This window comes from Oratosquilla oratoria, unplaced genomic scaffold (assembly GCF_046742065.1).
Source record: "Oratosquilla oratoria isolate Oo_2021 unplaced genomic scaffold, ASM4674206v1 SCAFFOLD50, whole genome shotgun sequence".
NCBI classification, from domain to species: Eukaryota; Metazoa; Arthropoda; class Malacostraca; order Stomatopoda; family Squillidae; genus Oratosquilla; species Oratosquilla oratoria.
In genome coordinates, this window is record NW_027467714.1 from 256,112 (window position 1) to 278,397 (window position 22,286).

Here is a 22,286-nt window from a genome sequence, read left to right on the forward strand (position 1 = left end):
CCCCGTCTTCTCCTTTTATGCATGGGGGAAGAGGGGAATGTCTGTTGAGGAAGGACGGGAGAGGACAGAAGACGGGTGAATGGAGAATGATTGTATATGGATGATGTTGTGATGCATGAGGTGGAATGGGCGGGGGGGATGGGGGGTGAGGTAGTATGTGTGAGCAAAATTTGACGTAGCCGGAAGGGATTTCTCCCCGTCTTCTCCTTTTATGCATGGGGGGACGGAGAGGGGGGGTCGCCGATTTAATGAAGCGGCCTTGCTGTGGATGTGCTGTGTCTTGCGACACTGCTTCTGACCCAGGGCAGTGGACAAGGTGCAGGGATGACCCGTCATCCAGGAGGTGCTAAGATAAGAGGGAGGGTGGAGGGGTGTGGAGTGTATTCAGGGATGGAATGGGTGGGAATGATTTAATGCCTTTTCCTTTTTGGCTACCTCCCTTGTAAAGGGGAAAAAGCCTTGGTATATGTATGTATTTATGTATGTAATTCTAACTAGAGTAGCATATGGTCACTCTGCAATTGGTGTACTGTATTCAATTTTGTCTACAATAATAGGTTCTGATGTAAATAATAAGTTTAGTCTTGATGGTTCTTCTTTATTTCTAAATCTGTTTTCCTTTACCCATTGTGTCATTGTATGTTTTATAGTAGTGTCGCAAGACACAGCACATCCACAGGAAGGCTGCTTCATTAGATCGGTGACCCCCCCATCTCCATCACCTCATGCAGAAAAGGAGAATACAGGCTGTGTCAAATTTTTCTCTCACATACTCCTTCTCCCCCCAACCACTTATCTGTCAATTTATTATTATTTACTATTTACCTGTTTGCTTATTATTTAACTTCACCTAAGTTAAATAATAAGCAAACAGATAAATAGTAAATAATAATAAATTGACAGGTAGATAATAGTGATAGTCAAGGAAATAATAAACAGACAAATAATAACAAATAAATAAATAAAATAAATGGCAGGCATTACAGCATCTTGCTTAGGTGTTTATCTAAACGAATCTTAAAACTTCGAACTGAACTACATTGCACTGCCACTGCAGGAAGTTTATTCCATTCATTAACTACATGGTGAAGTTGTTTGTACCCACTTCCAAATTAATTGTATTTCCTTACAGTGTGAGACCATTCAGTGTAAAAATTTTGTCTTGATGTCAATAAAGCTGAATGACCTATAAACTAACATGGTGGCCATAGCCAGATTTATTAAGGTCACAGGTCTCTTGCAAGGGAGGTGAGAGTCAGTGGATTGATTGATTGGTTAAAAACTGTTTTGCTATATTTTTTAACATATCTCAATTATTAGCAGATCAAACGCCAACACCAACAAGATTTTTACGGCAGTGTGACGAGGTTGGATTATTCCAAGACATAAATCTAAATCCATTTGATGAGCAATTCAGACGAGCATCTCAGCTTAGGATTGGACCTCAAGGAGTATCAGAGGTAAGCACAACAATGTTTTGACCTGAATGCAATTGCTGATTCTTTGTAATTCTGTATGATATTTTCACATGTCTAGTAATGAAAATACATACATATACCAAGGGCTCTTTCCCTTTACCAAGAAGGTAGCCAAAGTCAAAAGGCATAAAACCACTTCCACACATTTCATCTCCACCCATTCCACTCATATGCACCACCCCTCACTCCCTTTTAACTTAGTTCCTCATGGATGACAAGTCATCGCTGCATCACGCTCATCACCCAGGTTCAGAAGCAATGCAGTAAGATACAATGCATCCATAGCAAGCCCACTTCATTTAACCTCTTCACTCCGGGGCACATCGCACGTCTGGCAGCATTAGCTGCCCGACGTGCGATGTTGCGTCATAATAATCGCATTATAAAAAATAAAGTCAGTGCTCAATTGTTCGTTCTCTTTCACCCATGTATTTTGATAACCATAGAAAATTGGTTAAGCCAGTTTAGAGAGAATGGAAATTACGTAGGTACGACTACAATAAATATAATCAAGATGGCGATGTCGGCATCATCGAGTACCCACTTGCTCCTCATGCTGCCTACGTAGGCGTCACCGTATGGAAGTGGTTAATCAGCAAACCTCCCACCCCATCCCACCCCCACCCCGTCTCCATCCCCTCATACAGAACATTGAAGATGGGTAGAAATGCCATTGGGCTGTGTCAAAATATAATTCACACATAATCACTCCCTAATCTCCATCCCCATCCCTCACCTATCCTTCCATTCATCACAATATCAATACACAGCCATTCCCCATTCACCCCTATCCTCTGTCTACTTTCTTCCATCCTCAGTAGACATCCCTCTCTTGCTCAATGGCCCTTTCACCCCATCCATTCATCTCATCCTTGGTTGCCCCCTGGTGTTCATTCCATCCACCTCTGCCTTCAACACCTCTTTTACTAATCTTTCTTCACTCATTCTTTCCATGTGTCCAAACCATTCCAATGCTCTTTCATCAACCTTATCTCCCGACTCCTTTTCCACCCCCACTCTCCTCCTCAGATGAGAGGGAGGGTGGGAGGGGTGTGGAGTGTTTTTAGGGATGAAATGGGTGGGAGTGTTTTTATGCCTTTCCCTTTTTGGCTACCTCCCTTGAAAGGGGGAAAAAGCCTTGGTATATGTATGTATGTATGTACTCTCCTCTTCACCTCATTTCTCACTCTATCCAACCTTGTAACCCCTACCATACTTCTCAGACATTTCATCTCAAGCACATTTAAACGCTTTCTTCCTCTCTTATGTTCCATGTTTCTGCCCAATACAGTGCTGTTGGAACAACTACCCCTTCATCCATTCCCAAATGTCTATTTCTCATGACACATTTTAATCCCTCAAGGCATTTACTCACGTCTCTCAGTCTACCTTCTACCTCTTAACTCCACTCCTCCCTTTCTTGCCACATGCACCCCAAAGTACCTAAAGTTATCCACTTCCTCCAGTCTCTCTCCCTTAAAACTTCCAATTTGCTGTCATCCTCTCCCCTTGTACATCTCATCACCATACATCACATCTCATCACATTTGGTTTCAAGTTTCTCCTCTCGCATACTTTCCCAAACTCCGTCACTAACTCCCTTAATCCCCCCTCTAATCCTGCCATAAGTGCTGTGTCATCACTGAACAACAACTAGCTTATTTCTCACTTTTCTCCATTTTCTTTAACTGTCTTCAGTCCCTGGCTCATTACCCTTGCATTTACCTCCCACACCACCCCATCCATGTACATATTGAAAACCCATGGTGACATGACACATCCCTGGTGTAGCATGGTTACTAATTCTATTCCATTCATAAACACTCTGTTGGTAAACCAGTTCTTGCCTATATCCTTCTTAAACCTTTTAGTTTAATTGAAATGCGTGAACCTCCTCTCTCGTCTTCTTAGGCTGTGCCATTGGCTGCATCGGTAGGAGAAAGTCTGGACACTCCTCGTATCATGCCTCCTGTGGATTCAGATGAGACCATATCTTCTACCTCGAGGGATGATCTGAGCCACCCCACAGCGTCTACCTCACATCCATCATTTCATTGTGCTTCCATCAGCTGTTCAAACAGTTCCGCAGTTTTTAACGTACAACAAAGCAAAACGGTGACAGCAAGTTCAAGTGCCAGGTAGGTCAAATGTTCACCGGAGTTAGCTTTGTGGTAAGCTCAGCCCTTAATTTAATGGACCCCCATTCAATAAATTTCTGAGGCAATGGACAAAATTCAGTGACTCAAAATAATTTTTGTGAATCTGTCCCCCCCTCCCCCCTACACACACACACACACACACACACACACTTTCAACGAACGGACGGCTTGAAGAACGTTCTGAAGAAAAGTGCAGATTGTGGATCCCAACGCAAAGAGAAGTGCCTTTTTGTATTTACAGGGTGGGGGGAAATTGCTCGTGGGGTAGTGGGAAAGTAAGGAAAGAGGAGAAGGGGAGGGATTGCTGGGAAAATGGAAGGTAATGAGGAAGTAGAGGACTTGGTCCAAACAGACCGCCGTAAAGTAAACAAACGACCACAAGACGAGCTGGAGGACGACGGAATGTCTAATAAGAATGTAAAGATTAGAAGTATAGATAGGAACAATACAGTAGAAAGTGATGAGAATATTTTCAAGGGATTTAAAGAGAGTGGGGGGGACACAAACCCCCCCCCGACTGACAAGACTAGAGAAGAAGGTTGATAAGGTGATCGAGGACTTGGAGAGTAGGTTAGGTCATATGAACACCATTTTACAAAGGGTTGAAAGATTAGAAGAACTGGAAAAGGCGAATAAAAACTTAACTGATGAAATAGAAGACCTAAAAAGACAGTTAAGAGAGGTAAAGGTGGAGAATGAGGAATTGAAGAAGAATAGTAAAGAAAACAGAGAAACGATAGCTAAAGAAAGTAAAAATTGGAAGAAAACCCAAGAAGGAAATAAGGTTTCATTCACTGACATAGTCAAACAGCAATTGAAAGAACATACTGAAGACTCAGTTATTAAAGTGATGAGACAAAAGGAGAATATAGTAAGGGATTTAGCAGACAAGAAGAAATGTATAATTATATTAGGAATGGAAGAGAAACACAACACAGATAGAACCACAAGAATCAAAGAGGAAAATGAAAAAGTAAGCCAATTACTAGAATCAGTTCAGGAAGATGAACCAGAAATTATGAAACAAATCGAAGAGAAATTTAGACTCGGAAAGTATAGCACAGACAAGACCAGACCAATTAAGATTAAATTCAAGTCACAAACAACGGCAGAGAATATCTTATCCAAAACAGGGAAACTAGCAACAAGTGAACAATACAAAAAGATATGGATAAAAAGAGAAATGAATAAAGAGGAAAGAGAGGAAGAAAAGCAGAAAAGACTGGAAGCTAAGGCAAAAAACGAGAACAGAACGGAGTCAGAGAAAGAGAGATTCTATTGGAGAGTAGTGAACATGAAACTAAGGAAGTTCGACATACAAAAGAAAAACATAAGGGAAACAGAGAACACAATGGAAGTGGCAGAAAACTAAGAGTGTCTTACACAAATATAGATGGATTAATAACAGGATTGAATGAGCTGAATGATTATTTGAAAGAAAAAGAACCGGACATAATGGGAATTGTAGAAACAAAATTAAAAGGCCCACTACCACCCAACAGTGTAGGACATGATGCATACAATTATTGGATTAGAAACAGAGAGAAAAAGCAAGGGGGTGGAGTTATGTTCCTGACTAAGAAGGATATAAACGTGAAAGGTGTCATATATGGAAAGAATACAGTAGAGATGATTATGATAGAAGTGGAAGACAGAGATAAGAAGAGCAGAAAATTTGTGATCAATTATGTGCCTCCGAAAACAGCCTCATGGGAGGAGAGTGAATATAAAAGTATGTTAGAGGACACAAAGATAGCATTAACTAAAATAATGGAAGACGGAGGAAGAATAGTTATGATGGGCGACTTTAATTGCAAAGAAATCTGCTGGGAAGAAATGACAGTAAAGAGTGGTGATGACTCATGGGGAAATGCTCTACTTGAGATGATTACTGACCATTCAATGACACAATGGATACAAGAGAACACTAGGTATAGAAATGAAGAAGAACCATCGAGGCTAGACTTAATAATTACCTCTGAACCTAGAATAGTGGACAAGATTGAATATATAACACCAATAGGTAAAAGTGACCACATATTGATTGAACTGGAACTTAATGAAGAAAAATATATGAAAAGAAATGAACAATATAGAAAAGGAAGAATGATGTATGAAAAAACAAACTTTGATAAAATAAGAGAATTCTTCCAACAAGAAAACTGGGAAGAAATATACAAAGAAGAAACATCAGTGGAAGAGAAATGGAATATTTTGACAAAAATTTACAAAAAAGGAGTGGAAAAGTATGTCCCAAGACAAAAACAAGAAAAAGAATATGTAAAATGCTGGTACAACAAAAGTTGTAGTGAGTTAAAAGACAAAAGAGACAAAGCCTGGAACAGATGGAAAAAAGACAGAAGACCTGAAAAATGGAAAATATATACTGGTTATAGAAATGAATATGTACAAAAGTGCAGAGAGGAAAAAAGAAAATATGAAAAAGATGTTATAGAAAAGTGTAAAGATCAACCAAAACTATTCTACAGATTTGTAAACAATAAACTGAAAAACAAACAAGACTTGGAGAAATTAAGACAAGGAGGAGTTGAATACACTGAGGAAATGGAAATGGCAGAAATTATGAACAAACATTTTAAATCAGTGTTTACAAGGGAAAATATACAACCTGAAGAGATTGAGTGGAAAGAAAAAGTCCCCCCTATGGAAGAAATAGAAGTAACAAAGAATGAAATATTGACACACTTGGGTAATTTTGATGTCAGAAAATCGCATGGGCCAGATGAAATAGCAAACTGGATTCTGAAAGAATGCAGGAATGAACTGGCAGACAAAATACATAGCATAATAAGCAGTTCCTTAAAAGAAGGAAAAGTTCCAGAAGATTGGAAAAAAGCAAATATAGTACCTATATATAAAGGAGGAAATAAAGAAGAACCTACCAACTATAGACCAGTCTCTCTAACAAGTACAATAGCAAAAATTTGTGAAAGAATTATCAAAAGTAGATGGGTAAAATACTTGGAAAAAAACAATGTACTAAATCCAAGGCAATTTGGATTCAGACAAGGACGATCATGCGTCACCAATTTAATATGTTTCTATTCAAGGCTAATAGATATAATACAAGAAAGAGATGGATGGGCTGATTGTGCATTTCTAGACCTAAAAAAAGCTTTTGACAAAGTACCACATAAGAAGTTGCTTAAGAAATTAGAAACTGAAGGAGGAATACAAGGTAAATTGCTAAATTGGATGGAAGACTTTTTGCAAGAAAGAAAAATGAGAGTAGTGATAAGAGATCAGCACTCAAAATGGAATGAAGTAATAAGCGGTGTCCCGCAGGGAACAGTTCTGGCCCCAATAATGTTTGCTATATATATTAATGATATGGATGAAGGAATTGAAAGCTATATGAGCTTCTTTGCAGATGATGCAAAACTACTGAAAAGAGTGAAAACTGAAGAAGATTGTGAATCACTACAGAGAGATCTAAATAAAGTACAAGAATGGAGTAGGAAGTGGGAGATGGAGTTCAATACAAAAAAGTGTAGTATAATGGAATTTGGAAAAAGCAAAAACAGAATAACAGGATCATATAATTTGGGAGAAGAAGGAATAAAAAAGTAGAAAATGAGAAGGACCTGGGAGTCATTGTTATGAATAATATGTCACCTGAGAAACATATAAATAAGATTTTTGGAGAAACTTATAATTTAATAAGAACAATCAAAGTGGCATTTACATACCTGGATGAAGAAATGGTGAGGAAAATCCTAATCACCCTGATAAGACCAAGATTGGAATATGCAGCAACGATATGGTCACCAAGTACAAAAAAATGTATAAAAAAACTTGAAAGAATACAAAGAGCAATCACAAAACTGGCACCAACACTCTCAAAACTATCATATGAAGAGAGACTACAAAAACTTAAACTACAGACACTAGAGCAAAGAAGAGAGAGAGGAGATTTGATAGCTATTTACAGAATCATGAAAGGCATAGAAATTACTGATAGAGAGAATCTGATAAAATGGGATGACAGAAATACAAGAGGACACGGAAAGAAAATAAAAAAAGACAGCTATAGAAGAGATTTGAAAAAGAACAGCTTTCCTCACAGAGTAATAGACAGTTGGAACAAGTTAGATGAGAAAGTGGTGTGTGCAAAAACAATACATGAATTTAAAAATAGTTTAGATAAAATGAGATATGAAGACGGGACCCCACGAGCATAGCTCCCCTTCCCGTAAAATACAACTAGGTAAATACAACTAGGTAAATACAATGTACAATCATTGCATGTCAATAACCCATCTTCAATATCCTTCATAAGTGTGATATTAGATTACAGTAAATATGTTAAATTTATTATTTTTATTGGACTGATGTTCCCCCTTTTTTTGATGGTGAAATTAAGGGACAGGTGTATTTACTGTGGCCACTACCACTCTTGTAAAGGGGAAGAGGGCCTTTTGTATGTATTGGCATATATTGATTAAAAAAATCTGGTAAATAGTTTTTATTATTGTATTGATAGCTTAAATGAGTAATTTTATGGTGAGGGGGTGTGAGTAGTAATCATGAAGTTTGAATACCAGGAACATACCATTTTAAGTTTTAATTGACTAGAAAATGTAGATGATATTGATTTGATGGCTTGTACAACTTCATAATTTGTTTCACCTTTTCTTAGGTTACATTCTTATTTTTCACAGTTTAATAGTTGGTGTTGTAATTATTTGGAACTTTTATTTCAAGGGATAGTTGTTATTTCAGCACTTTTTTTTTTTTTTTCTCAGAGTGGAAGAAATAGAAGATGGTTCAGCAAAGAGTAAATTGAGCATAAATGTAACTTGTGCAGCTGAGGCTGCTGATATAAATGCAACGTCAGTCATCTCCACCCCAACTCCTGTCATCACAGCAGGGTGAGTCAATTTGTTTATTCTATTTTAACCACTTTGTATGAGTCAAATTCTCACATGCAGCATTATCTGCCATATGAATGATGCATCACATTATACATACATACATACATACAGTGGGGGACAAAAACTTAGGCGCCAGAGTAAAAATAATGAATTTCCTCAAATAACCTACATTATCTGGTACTAACCAGCTCTCTAGTACTTTGTTGGACACCCATTTCTCTTGAAACATTCTTGGAGACATTTAGGGACAGATGCTGCAAGATTTTGAAGCCACACAGGGTCCTATTCTTCCAAATATCCTTGATGGCTACCTCCAGCTTAGGGATTGATGAAGTGTCGCACTCACATAACTTATCTTTCATGAGCACTCAGAGGTTCTCAGTTGGGTTTAAATCATGTGAATTACCTGACCAATCCTTTATATACTCCACAGAATGCAAACCATTCTTTAATGAGTTTAGCAGTGTGGTATGGTGCACCATCCTGCATAAAGACATCTGTTTTGCACTGAATAAAACAGTCCTCCAGATGATCATTAAGTAACTCAATATATTGGTCTGCATTCAGAGTTACATTTTTTAGTAGTATCACTAATGATCCCACACCATGGTAGCTATGGCGTGTTCCATGGTATTGGTTTATCTCAAATTGTTTTTGTGGCCATAGATAAGGTATGGGCTAAGAGAAACAGTTGACACATGACTAGGTAGCAGGCATTGCAGCATTGTGTAAGGCAGGAAAAACTAACAAAGAAATAGCCACCATAATGGGGTTGGCACTGTGAAGTGTGGAGTGGTGGGCTAAGAAAACTTGTGATGCTGGTGGAGCCGATCTGCCATTACAGAACAAGTCCACAGGGAGGGCCAGGAAGACTGCTCCTCATACTCTGAAGGTACTGAGGAGACAGGTGGATGCTAGTCCATATATAACAGCACCACAGTTGAAGGAAAACCCTAAATTACTTGGTCATGTGTCTGTGAGAACAGTACACTGCCACCTGCATGATGATCTACAATTCTCACACCACAATGCTTGCAAGAAACCACTTGTATCCATAAAACAGGAAAAGAACAGGGTCGCTTTTTGCCGCAAATATTTACAGTGGGATGTGGAGAAGTGAAAAAATGTGTTGTGGAGTGATGAAGCCACTTTTACTGTTACTGGAAACCATCTTGGAAAAGTGTACTTTTGTCCTGGCAGTGATCCTTTGGACCCAAAATTCACAAACGGTACTGTAAAACATCCTGATTCACTGATGGTTTGGGGTGCTTTTGGCTACCATGGTGTGAAATTATTAGTGATACTACCAAAAAATGTAACTCTGAATGCAGACCAATATTTTGAGCTATTTAAGAACATAAGAATAAAGGAGACTGCAAGAGACCATAAGGCCTACACTAGGCAGCTCCGTATCCATCACCACCTGTCATCCCCATCCATAAAGTTGTCTAATCGTTTTTTAAAACAACTGATAGTTTCAGCGCTTACTACACGGTTACTAAGTTTATTCCATTCATCGACCACCCTATTAGTAAACCAATTCTTGCCTATTTCCTTAAATCTAAATTTGTCCAGTTTATACCCATTACTGCGAGTCCTGCCCTGTTGTTTTATTATGATGACCTTGTTTGCATCACCCTTGTTATAACCTTTGATCCACTTGAACACTTCTACTAGATCACCCCGCACTCTGCGTCTTTCCAGAGAGTGTAAGTTTAGGTGCCTAAGCCTTTCTTCGTAAGGCAAATTTCTGAGTCCGTGTATCATTTTAGTCATTCTTCTCTGTACTGATTCTAGCGAATTTATGTCCATTCTGTAGGACAGAGACCAAAACTGTACCGCATAGTCAAGGATAGGTCTAACTATCGCTAGATAGAGTTTAATAATTACCTCTGCACTTCTATTCATTACCATCCTATCAATGAAACCTAATGCTTTGTTAGCTTTATTTCTGGCACTAATGCACTGCTTCCTGGTTTTAAGGTCTGGACTCACCAGAACTCCCAAGTCCCTCTCACACTCAGATTTTTCTAAAAAACGTGTTGTCGAAGCTGTATCTATTTTTGGTGTTGTGTAGCCCTACGTTTAACACGCTACACTTAGAGATATTGAAGTTCATTTGCCATTTCACCGACCATGTTAACAATTTATTAAGATCATCCTACAGAATCTCTGCGTCGTCTCCTGACCTAATTAGCCGTCCTATTTTAGTGTCGTCCGCAAACTTACATCACTATTTATCCCATTGTTTAAGTTTTTTATGTACATAACGAACAACAAGGGACCCAAAACCGAGCCCTGGGGGGCCCCACTAGTAACATTGCCCAACCTAGATTTTATTCCATTTATGGTGACCCACTGTTTTCTGTTACTAATCCAAGCTCTAATCCATTCTAACACTTTTCCTCCTATGCCATGGGCTTTGATTTTATTTAGTAGTCTCTGGTGTAGCACCTTGTCAAACACTTTGCTAAAGTCAAGGTAAATAACATTGTAATTATCATTGTTATCTGACGCTTTATATACCGTATTTTTCGGACTATAGCCCGCACCGTTACATGACCCGCACCCCCTTACACCTTAGTGAAAATCCACACAAGACCCGCACCGCTGTATGACCCGCAGTCATATGGCGTGCGCGGCAGTGTAGATCCGACGATGTATACTACCCATGCATGGGTGGCCACAGGCACAGCTCACGGCGGTTGTTGTTACGGCCGGCCGTTGACGTGGTGATCAAAGTAATTTCAAAACTGAGGCTTTTTCTAAATTTCGTTTCATCAATGCTTATGTGATTTATAAAAAGATATATATATGTTTTCCGATATTAGCAGGTTTCTTGGTGATATCTTGCTTTTCAGGATTCATCACAATTTGGTTTCTGAAGCTGCCACTAGATGTAGTGGTAGCTTTGATGAAAGAGGGGTGATCTCGAAAGTGTGCAACTGATCTTACGATGCCTTTGGGATGGGTCGAAGACACGGCATTGTGATTCATGATCATGATACTAGTATTCCTCCAGTTCTATTTATTTCTGATTGTGATGAAGATGAAGAATAACCAACAAATTACATTTCAATATATTTTATTGCACTTATATATATATATATATATATATTTATATATATATATATATATATATATATATATTTATATATATATATATATTACAAAGAACCTTAATAAATTTGTGTAAATAATGTCATAAAACCCTGTTTGATTGTTTACCGGTAATTAATCAATTGGTTTATAAATGCCATACAAACACTGGTAATTTTTAAACCAAACAATTTCCAATGGTTAGTTTTCAATAGAATAGAACAATAATAGAGCACATTACTGAACTGTTATGAACAGTCAATGGAGCACATCGTTATTAGAAAAAAACACAGTGATCACAGACGACAGTCAATGTTTATGAAGGCGTATCATCACTCACGAAGCCATCGAATTCCTCATCCTCTGTATCGTCATGGAAGAGGTTGTGGTATAAATCGGCCAATTCTGATGCAGTGACTTATCCGTTTCCATTTCGGATTCGTCCGATTCCTTTTCCGAGTCGTAGCATGCATCGAACATTGCAGGATGGCACATTTCTGATTTACGGAAACCGTTCTGAATAGTCGATTCTTTAATTTTCTTCCATGCTTGAACGACCCACATGTAATGCACAAATTTAGCATTAAGAAATCAGGTACAGTTTGTAATTTGTAATTGCGAAAATGGCCGCCCGATTGTTTTTGTTTGATCGCGACACACGATGTTGGTGTTGGTACCGGTCACTTGTATTGTGTTCATGCTGTTTAGTTAAGCCTGTTTTATTTATGATAATGCCTTTATTAATAACAAGAGCATGTAAAGCGGGTAAGACAAATCCTACCTTCTCTTTGTCGTTTGTCTCGATCATACGCGCTGTATTATGACTTAAATCAACTTTCATACGACGAATCCGGTTGGTCCCCCCGCAAATCCCCGATCCGAGAGGGCACCCAGCTAAACTAATCGTTCATTTTCTTTTTTTTTTGACTCCGTAAGAGGGCAATTTCTAACCAGAATCCACAGATGACCCGCACCTTTATATCACCCGCACCCCCGAAATTTGGCTCCTTTCTGAGGCAAAAAGCCGCGGGTCATACACCGAAAAATACGGTACTTTAGTGTAAAAGGATAGAAGATTAGTCACACATGACTTACCCTTGGAGAAAACGTGCTGTGAATTATGAATTAGATTATGTCCTTCGATGTGTTCTATGAGTCTATTTACTATTATTGATTCAAGCATTTTTCCTATAACCGATGTCAAACTGATTGGCCTGTAGTTGCATATAGACGATCTATCCCCCTTCTTAAAAACAGGAACAACGTTTGCCTGCCTCCAAGCAGTTGGCACAAAACCAGTGTCTACCAATTTATTGAATATTTCAGTTAACTGGTTGCAGATTTCAAATTTACACTCCTTATGCATTCTTGGAAAAATTTTGTCTGGACCTGGAGATTTTGTAGCTCTAAGTCTTTCAATATGCTTGACTATTTCTTCTTTACTAATGCTGATATTAGACTACTTTCTTCATCCCCTCTGAAAATAGGATTGCAGTCTGGGGTCTTTATCTAGCCTCTCATTAGTAAACACCAATAGAAAATAATTGTTAAACTCCTCACTCATTTTTCCTCTGATTCTATCATGACGTTTTCATCGTTTTTAATTGGTCCTATTCTTTCTTTATTTTTTGTTCTATAGAGGTGAAAGAAACCCTTTGGGTTGGATTTTGCTTGAATGGCAGCCTTGATTTCATAATTATGTTTCGCTGTACGTGTATTCCTTTTAACCAGCTTTGCCATTTCGTTATATCTTGATCTAAGGTGTGATTCCCCGTTTTTTATTTTTACATAAAGTCCTCTTTTCATTCCGATCTCATGTTTCAATCTGTCCGTCATCCATTTGGGAGTATTACTATTTTTCTGTATTGACTTTAGAGGGATAAATGTGTTTTGTGCATTGATAATTTGATAAGTTAGATTGCTATACATTTCTTCCAAATCGCTGACCTGACTTTTGAGCCCTCGCCCCCAAATGACTTGACCCAAGGTATGCATATTACCCTCCGTGACCCGACCCTTAGTCCTGACCCCCCAGTCACGCTCCGAGACCCGACAATGTTCAAAACATCCACATGATATTTCGTATTCAATTTCAAACAGGTTTTTATATTGTCAAAGTTTGCTTACCTGTAGTCTGGTACTTGAAAGTTATTCATACTTTTTAATTTTTCCCAAATAACATTAAATCTTATTTCTTGATGATCACTAGAGCCTAGACTATCTCCCACTATTAGATGCTAATTTGGTGCTCATTATTAGTTAAAATTAAGTCCAGGGTATTTTGTCCCCTCATAGGATCGGTAATCACTTGTTTTAGGAAATTATCCTACACCACATCTAGGAATTTCTTCACTTCATGATCTATTAAAGTTTCCTAGTCAATGTTTCTATAATTAAAATCTCCCATGATCACAACGTTTTTGTACTGGGACGCTCTGTGAATTTCATGAATCAGGGGATCAGTTTGCTCAATGCTGAGGTTCAGAGGTCTATACAAGATGCCAATAATAACTTTCTTATCCTTTCTTATCCTTGCCCGAATAGATTCCGTACAGTCCTCTTCCTTAATTGAATTGTTGATCATACAGTTTAATGTATTTTTAACGAAAAGTGCTACACCTCCCCCATTCCTGCCAACCCTATCCTTGTGAAAAAAATTGTATCCTTCTATTTTGATTTCCGGAAGGAAATGTTTATCAGCCATGTTGGTCCAAAACTTGTATCCTTCTATTTTGATTTCCGGAAGGAAATGTTTATCAGCCATGTTGGTCCAGGATTCAATAATAGCTATAATATCGAAATTCTCTATGTATGCTTTACCTCGCAGCAAATAAATTTTGTTAATTATGCTTCTGCTATTTGTATGTGAACTTTAAGTTTATCTTCCCTCCACCTGGTTTGGTGATTCATTTTCACAGTCAATCTATTAGTTGCTTCTATTGCCTAAACTATATTCTGACACTTTCCCCCCTACTCCCACGTAATCTACCTGAAAAAACCCTGTAGTATGCCTACTTCTCGCTCAAGGAATTCAGCAAGGAGCTGAAATCCTCTGGGTGACAAGTGCACCCCGTCCCTTGTGTATAGGTGATTCTTACCATAAAAGTGGTCCCAGTTGTCGACAAATGCCCATCCATTGGTCTTACAATGTTTTGCCAGCCTGCAATTCATTGCAATAGCCCTGGAATGCCACATGCCTCCAACTCTACACCTCGGAAGGATTCCACATACAACAGGAACACCTCCCCTATTTCTAATCTTGTCTAGCACATCCCAGAACTGCGCAAACAATTCCTCACTCCCTAACTTACCTATATCATTTCCCCCGATACTTACGCTAACTACTGGGTCCTTACCTTCCTCTACTAAACACATGGCTGGGTGAATGTTGTATGTACTCCCCCTCCCAGCATCTGAGCCCAAAAAATATATACATACATATATATATATATGTATATATATATATATATATATATATATATATATATATATTATATATATTATATATATATATATATATATACATATATATATATATATATGTATATAATATATATATATATATATAATATATATAATATATATATAATTAATATATATATACATACATACATACATACATACATACATACATACATACATATACCAAGGCTTTTTCCCCCTTACAAGAACATAAGAACATAAGAATAAAGGAGAACATAAGAATAAAGGAGACTGCAAAAGACCATGAGGCCTACACTAGGTAGCTCCGTAAAGGGAGGTAGCCAAAAAGGGAAAGGCATAAAATCATTTCCACCCATTCCATCCCTGAATACACTCCACACCCCTCCACCCTCCCTCTTATCTGAGCACCTCCTGGATGACAGGTCATCCCTGCACCTTGTCCACTGCCCTGGGTCAGAAGCAGTGTCGCAAGACACAGCACATCCACAGCAAGGGCGCTTCATTAAATCGGCGACCCCCCCTCTCTGTCCCCCCATTGCATAAAAGGAGAGGACGGGGAGAAATCCCTTCGGGCTGCGTCAAATTTTGCTCACACATACTACCTAACCCCCCACCCCCTGCCCATTCCACCTCATGCAATCACAACATCATCCATATACAACCATTCTCCATTCACCCCTGTCTTCTGTCCTCTCCCGTCCTTCCTCAACAGACATTCCCCTCTTCCCCAAAGCCCCCTTCACCCCATCCATCCACCTCATCCTAGGACGTCCCCTCATGTTCACTCCCTCCACATCTGCCTTCCATACCTCTTTTACTAGTCTTTCTTCACTCATTCTTTCCATGTGTCCAATCCATCCTAATATTCTTTCATCAACCCTATCTCCCAGCTCCTTTTCCACCCCTGTTCTCCTCCTCACCTCATTTCTCACGTGTATGCCGCAATTTCAAAAATTTGCCAAAAATAGGCATTATGTTGAGGGTCAAATCATTGGATAGGGCTACTTGGTCATTACCACAGATTTGACCCTCAACATAATGCCTATTTTTGGCAAATTTTTGAAATTGCAGCATACAACATATGCCGCTGACGCTTAATCCATAAAACAATTGCGGCAAACAACATATGCTGCTGACACTGTAGGGGTTAAGATCATTTGGAGGACTGTTTTATTCAGTGCAAAACAGATATCTTCATGCAGGATGGTGCACCATGCCACACTGCTAAACTCGTTAAAGAATGGTTTGCATTCTGTGATGTGGAGTATATAAAAGATTGGCCAGGTAATTCACATGATTTAAACCCAATTGAGAACCTCTGGGTGCTCATGAAAGATAAGTTATGCGAGTGCATCAATCCCTAAGCTGGAGGTAGCCATCAAGGATATTTGGAAGAATATGGACAATGTGTGGCTTCAAAATCTTGCAGCATCTGTCCCTAAATGTCTCCAAGAATGTATCAAGAGAAAGGGGTGTCCAACAAAGTCCTGGAGAGTAAGTACCAGATAATGTAGGTTATTTGAGGAAATTCATTATTTTTACTCTGGCACCGAAGTTTTTGTCACCCATTGTATACCAAAGGCTTTTTCCCACTTACAAGGGAGATAGGCAAAAACCAAAGGCATAAAAATCACTCCCACCTATTCCATCCCCAACATACTCCACTCCTATCCACCCCCTTCCCTCCCTCCCTCTTATCTTGGCACATCCTGGATGACAGGTCATCCCTGCATCTTGCCCACTGCCCTGGATTAGGAGCAATGTCGCAAGACACAGCACATCCACAGCAAGGCCCTTTCATTAAATTGGTGACCCCATCTCTCCGTCCCCTCATGCAGAAAAGAAGAAGACAGGTAGAAATCCCTTCAGGCTGCATCAATTTATTTGTCACACATAGTCCATCATCACCCTTCCCCCACCCACTCCCCTTCATGGATCACAGCATCATCCATACACAACCACTCCCGCTCATGTTCACTCCTTCCACCTCTGCCTTCCACACCTCTTTTACTAATCTTTCTTCATTCATTCTTTCCATGTGTCCAAACCATCCATCTTTCATCAACTCTATCTCCAAACACCCTTTCCACCCCTGTTCTACTCCTCACCTCATTTCTCACTCTATCCAACCTAGTAACCCCTATTGTACTTAGGCACCTCACCTCAAACATATTCAATCTCCTCTCTTCCTCTCTTATGCTCCATTTTTTTGTCCCATACAGTGCTGTTGGCACAATCACTCATTCATACAATCTCCTTTTAGCATCCATTCCCAAATATGTATTTCTTATTACAGTACACTTTTTAATCTCCCAAAGCATTTACATACATACATACATATACCAAGGCTTTTCCCCCTTACAAGGGAGGTAGCCAAAAAGAAAAATGCATAAAACCATCCCCACCCATTCCATCCCTAAATACACTCCACCCCCCACCACCCTCCACCCTCCCTCTTACCTTAGCACCTCCTGGATGACGGGTCATCCCTGCACCTTGTCCACTGCCCTGGGTCAGAGGCAGTGTCACAAGACACAGCACATCCACAGCAAGGCCGCTTCATTAAATCGGTGACCCCCCCCTCTCCGTCCCTCTATGCAGAAAAGGAGAAGACAGGGAGAAATCCCTTCAGCTGTGTGAAATTTTTCTCACACATACTACCTCACCCCTCCATCCCCCTCATTCCACCTCATGTATCACAGCATCATCCATATACAACCATTCTCCATTCACCTCTATCTTCTGTCCTCTCCCGTCCTTCCTCAACAGTCATTCCCCTCTTCCCCAAAGCCCCCTTCACCCCATCCATCCACCTCATCCTAGGACGTCCCCTCATGTTCACTCCCTCCACATCTGCCTTCCATACCTCTTTTACTAGTCTTTCTTCACTCATTCTTTCCATGTGTCCAAACCATCCTAATACTCTTTCATCAACCCTATCTCCCAACTCCCTTTCCACCCCCGTTCTTCTCCTCACCTCCTCATTTCTCACTCTATCTAGCCTAGTAACCCCTATCATACTTCTCAGACACCTCATCTCAAACACATTCAAACTCCTTCTCTCTTCCTCTCTTATGTTCCATGTTTCTGCCCCATACAGTGCTGTTGGCACAATCACTCCTTCATACAGTCTCCTCTTAGCATCCTTTTCCAAATGTCTATTCCTCATTACACTTTTTAATCCACCAAGGCATTTACTTGCTTCTCTCAATCACCTCCACTCCAACCTTGCCTGCCACATTTGCATCCAAGTATCTAAAACTATCCACTTCCTACAGTCGCTCACCCTTAATGCTCACTTCCAGTATGCTGCCACTTTCACTCCTTGTACATCTCATCACCTTACTTTTACCCACATTTATCTTCAACATTCTTCTATCACACACTCTCCCAAACTCTGTCACCAACTTTCTCAATCCCTCCTCTGATCCTGCTACAAGTGCAGTGTCATCTGCAAACAACAGCTGGCTCACCTCCCACTTTGCTCCATTTTCTTTAAATATCTCCAATCCTTGACCCACCACCCTTGCATTTACCTCTCACTCCACCCCATCCATGTATAAATTGAACAGCCAGGGTGAAATAACACATCCCTGACAAAGTCACACCTTTACCTCAAACCACTCACTCTCGTCATTTCTAATCCTGACACAAGCTCTACTACTCTTGTATAAACTCTTGACAGCTCCTAGAAGCTTTCCTCCTATCCTGTATATCTGTCATGCTCTTACCCCATTTCAGATCTGCTCTTCTCTTTGCCTCCTTTACCTTGTGCTTTACTTCTCTTTTCTTTTCTTTGTACCTCTCATATGACTCCTTTGTCCTATTTTGTAACCAATCTTTGAAATCTCTCTTCTTTTCTTCTACAACCTTCTTTGTATCCTCATCCTACCATTCACTACCCTTCCTTCTATTTCCTCCCATCCTTCTTGTTCCACACACCATCTTTGCACAGTTTGTGACTCCCTCCTTGAACCATCCCCATTCCTCCTCCACTCCTAGTTGTACTCTATCCTTCACTTCCTCCTACTCCTCTCTCAGCTTCTTCTTGTACTCCTCCTTTTCCTTTTCATTTAAAGAGTTGACTCTAAGCACCTCCCTACCTTTTGTCCTTTTCCTTCTTCTCCATCTATCCTCCACTCTCAACTTACCTTCCACCAAAAAAATGGTCTGACATTCCCCCACTCTCTCCCCTTAGCACATGTAGATCCTTAACTCTTCCTATTAGACTCCTATCTTCCTATTATACTCCTATCTACCACTACATAGTCCATTAACCTCTTCACTCCGGGCCAAAATCTCGCGGGCAGCATTAGCTGTCAGACGTACGATGTGTCGTAATAATACTCGCATCATAAAATATAGTCACCGCTTATATCGATCGTTCTCTCTTTCACCCGTGAATTTTGATAACCATAGAAAATATGATGAAGACAGTTTAGAGAGTATATCATTACGCAGGGGCAACTACCATAAATATAATCAAGACGCCGATATGGCAGCCTCGCGTATCCACTTGCTCCTCATGCCGCCTACGTATGCGGCACCGTATGGAAGGGGTTAATGCTCTATTTACCACCCTTCCATCCACCACCCTCTCCCATGTGTACTTATGCTTGACTTTCTTCCGAAACACTGTATTTGCTATCATCAACTCTCTTTTTAGACACATCTCCACCATCAACTCTCCACTACGATTCTTTCCTGGAACTCCACATTTACTTCTCAATCTACAATCTACCTCCACTCCTCCCTTTCCTACCACATTCACACCCAAGTATCTAAAACTATCCACTTCCTCCAGTCTCTCCCTTAATACTCACATCCAGTCTGCTGCCACTTTCTCCCCTGATACATCTTATCATCTTACTTTAACCCACATTTATCTTCGACATCCTTCTTTCACATGCCTTCCCAAACTCTGTCACTAGCTTCCTCGATCTCTCCTCTGATCCTGCTACAAGCACAGTCATCAGCTAATGTTACTCCCATATTCAAAAAAGGTGACAAAAAGAAACCAAATATAAAGAATAAATCATAAGAAAATTGACTAAAACATATGAATCTGTTTTCCCTAAAAAAGCATAGACTCAGAGGTGACTTGATACAGGTCTTTAAAATTCCAAATGGAATTGACAACATCAAAAGTGACCAAATTTTCACAGTGAATGAGAATCAGACAAGAAACAATGGTCTCAAACTGTCCGGAAATAGATTCAATTTGGAAGTGGGTAGAAACAACTTCGCCAACCGTGTAGTTAATGAATGGAATAAACTTCCTGCACAGGTAGTGCAATGTAGTTCAGTTCAAAGCTTTAAGAATCATTTAGATAAACACCTAAGCAAGATGCTGTCATGATTTCAATTTATTTCATTATTTGTTTTTGTTTTGTTATCATTTGTCTGTTTGATTCTCATTTATTATTAGTTATATGTCAATTTAATATTATTTACTATATACCTGTTTATTATTTAACTATACCTATGCATTTATTTATGTATTTTATTTGCTATTTACATTATTATAGTTTTTATTGATTAATTTATTATTGTTATGATTTTTTTTTCGCATCCGACCTAGGTATGGACGAAAAGGTCTCCTGTTGGCATGCTCTGCCTTTGTAATCCTTAGGGTCTATAAGTTTGACTTCAGTCGTAGGAAAAATGATGGAAACTATTATCAGAGATGCTATCGAACATCAGTTAGAAAGTAACTGTTTGATAATAGCCAGCATCGTTTCAGACAGATACGTTCTTGCATGACTAACTTACTCGAATTCTACAACACAGTTATCTCGAATTATGACAAAAGAAACAATATAGATTTGATATATGTAGGCTTAGCAAAAGCTTTTGATACCATCCCCCACAATAGACTACTTACTAAATAAGCTTCACACGGAATAAATGGCAGCCTATTAAGTTGGACTAGCAATTGGTTGAATGATCGAAAACAGAGTTGTTTTGAATGGAAAAACTTCTGGATGGAAAAATGTTACAAGTGGAGCTCCTCAGTGTTCCGTTCTTGGGCCACTTCTATTCATAGTATATATAAATGATATAGACCATGGACTTAAATCTACTCTTTTCAAATTTGCTGATGATACAAAACTGTAGAATGGCAAATGATCACTCAAACCAATTAGATATTCAAGAAGATTTAGATAAATTTCAGCAATGGTCTGAAAAGTGGCTAATGAAATTTAACACAAGCAAGGTAATGCACATAGATAAAAATAATAATAAGATTACAAGTCATTTGGAAATTCATCAACAAAAGTGGATAGTGAATAGAATCTCGTCGTAAATATCAGTAACAATCTCAAATCATCCAAGCAGTGTATTTCAGCCTCTGAGAAAGCAAATAAGATTCTAGGAGTGATTGTGCAATCTTTTGACTTCAAAAGTCCATCACTCATTAATACATACATACATATACCAAAGGATTTTTCCCCCTTACACGGGGGGGTAGCCAAAAAGAAAAAGGCATAGAAATCACTCCCACCCATTCCATTCCCTACATATTCCACTCCCCTCCACCCTCCTCCCTCCCTCTTATCTTGGCACCTCCTGGATGACAGGTCATACCTGCATCCTGTCCACTGCCCTGGGTCAGAAGCAGTGTCGCAAGACACAGCACATCCACAGCAAGGCCGCTTCATAAATTCAGCGATCCCCCCTCTCCATCCCCTCATGCAGAAAAGGAGAAGACAGGGAGAAATCCATTCGGGCTGCATCAAATTTTTTCTCATACATACTTCCTCACCCCCCATCCTGCACCCACTACCCCTCATGCATCACAGCATCATCCATACACAACCCTTCTCCATTTGTCCCTATCTTCTGTCCTCTCCTGTCCTTCCTCAACAGATATTTCCCTCTCCCCCAAAGCCCCCCCCCCCATCCATCCATCTCATCCTAGAACGCCCCCTCATATTCACTCCTTCTACCTCTGCCTTCCACACCTCTTTTACTAATTTTTCTTCACTGATTCTTTCCATGTGTCCAAACCATCCTAATACTCTTTCATCAACCCTATCTCCCAACTCCCTTTCCACCCCTGTTCTCCTCCTCACCCCTATCATACTTCTCAGACATTTCATCTCAAACACATTCAAACTCCTCTCTTCCTCTCTTATGTTCCATGTTTGTACCCCGTACAGTGCTGTTGGCACAATCACTCCTTCATATAACCTCTTAGCATCCATTCC

The 22,286-nt window shown here is 39.6% G+C and overlaps 1 protein-coding gene across 10 annotated transcripts in view; it reads left to right on the forward strand.

The window, feature by feature from the left end:
• The window catches only part of Atf-2 (Activating transcription factor-2), a 102,295-nt gene that overhangs the window by 15,158 nt on the left and 64,851 nt on the right, over positions 1-22,286 (forward strand). For 9 of the 10 annotated variants that reach the window (XM_076182114.1, XM_076182111.1, XM_076182112.1 and 6 more), the window contains exons 4-6: positions 1,321-1,460; positions 3,390-3,616; positions 8,404-8,529. In XM_076182114.1, coding sequence (XP_076038229.1) covers positions 1,321-1,460; positions 3,390-3,616; positions 8,404-8,529 — 493 coding nt within the window. The remainder of the gene's footprint in view (positions 1-1,320; positions 1,461-3,389; positions 3,617-8,403; positions 8,530-22,286) is intronic. The other variant, XM_076182118.1, reaches the window with a different exon arrangement.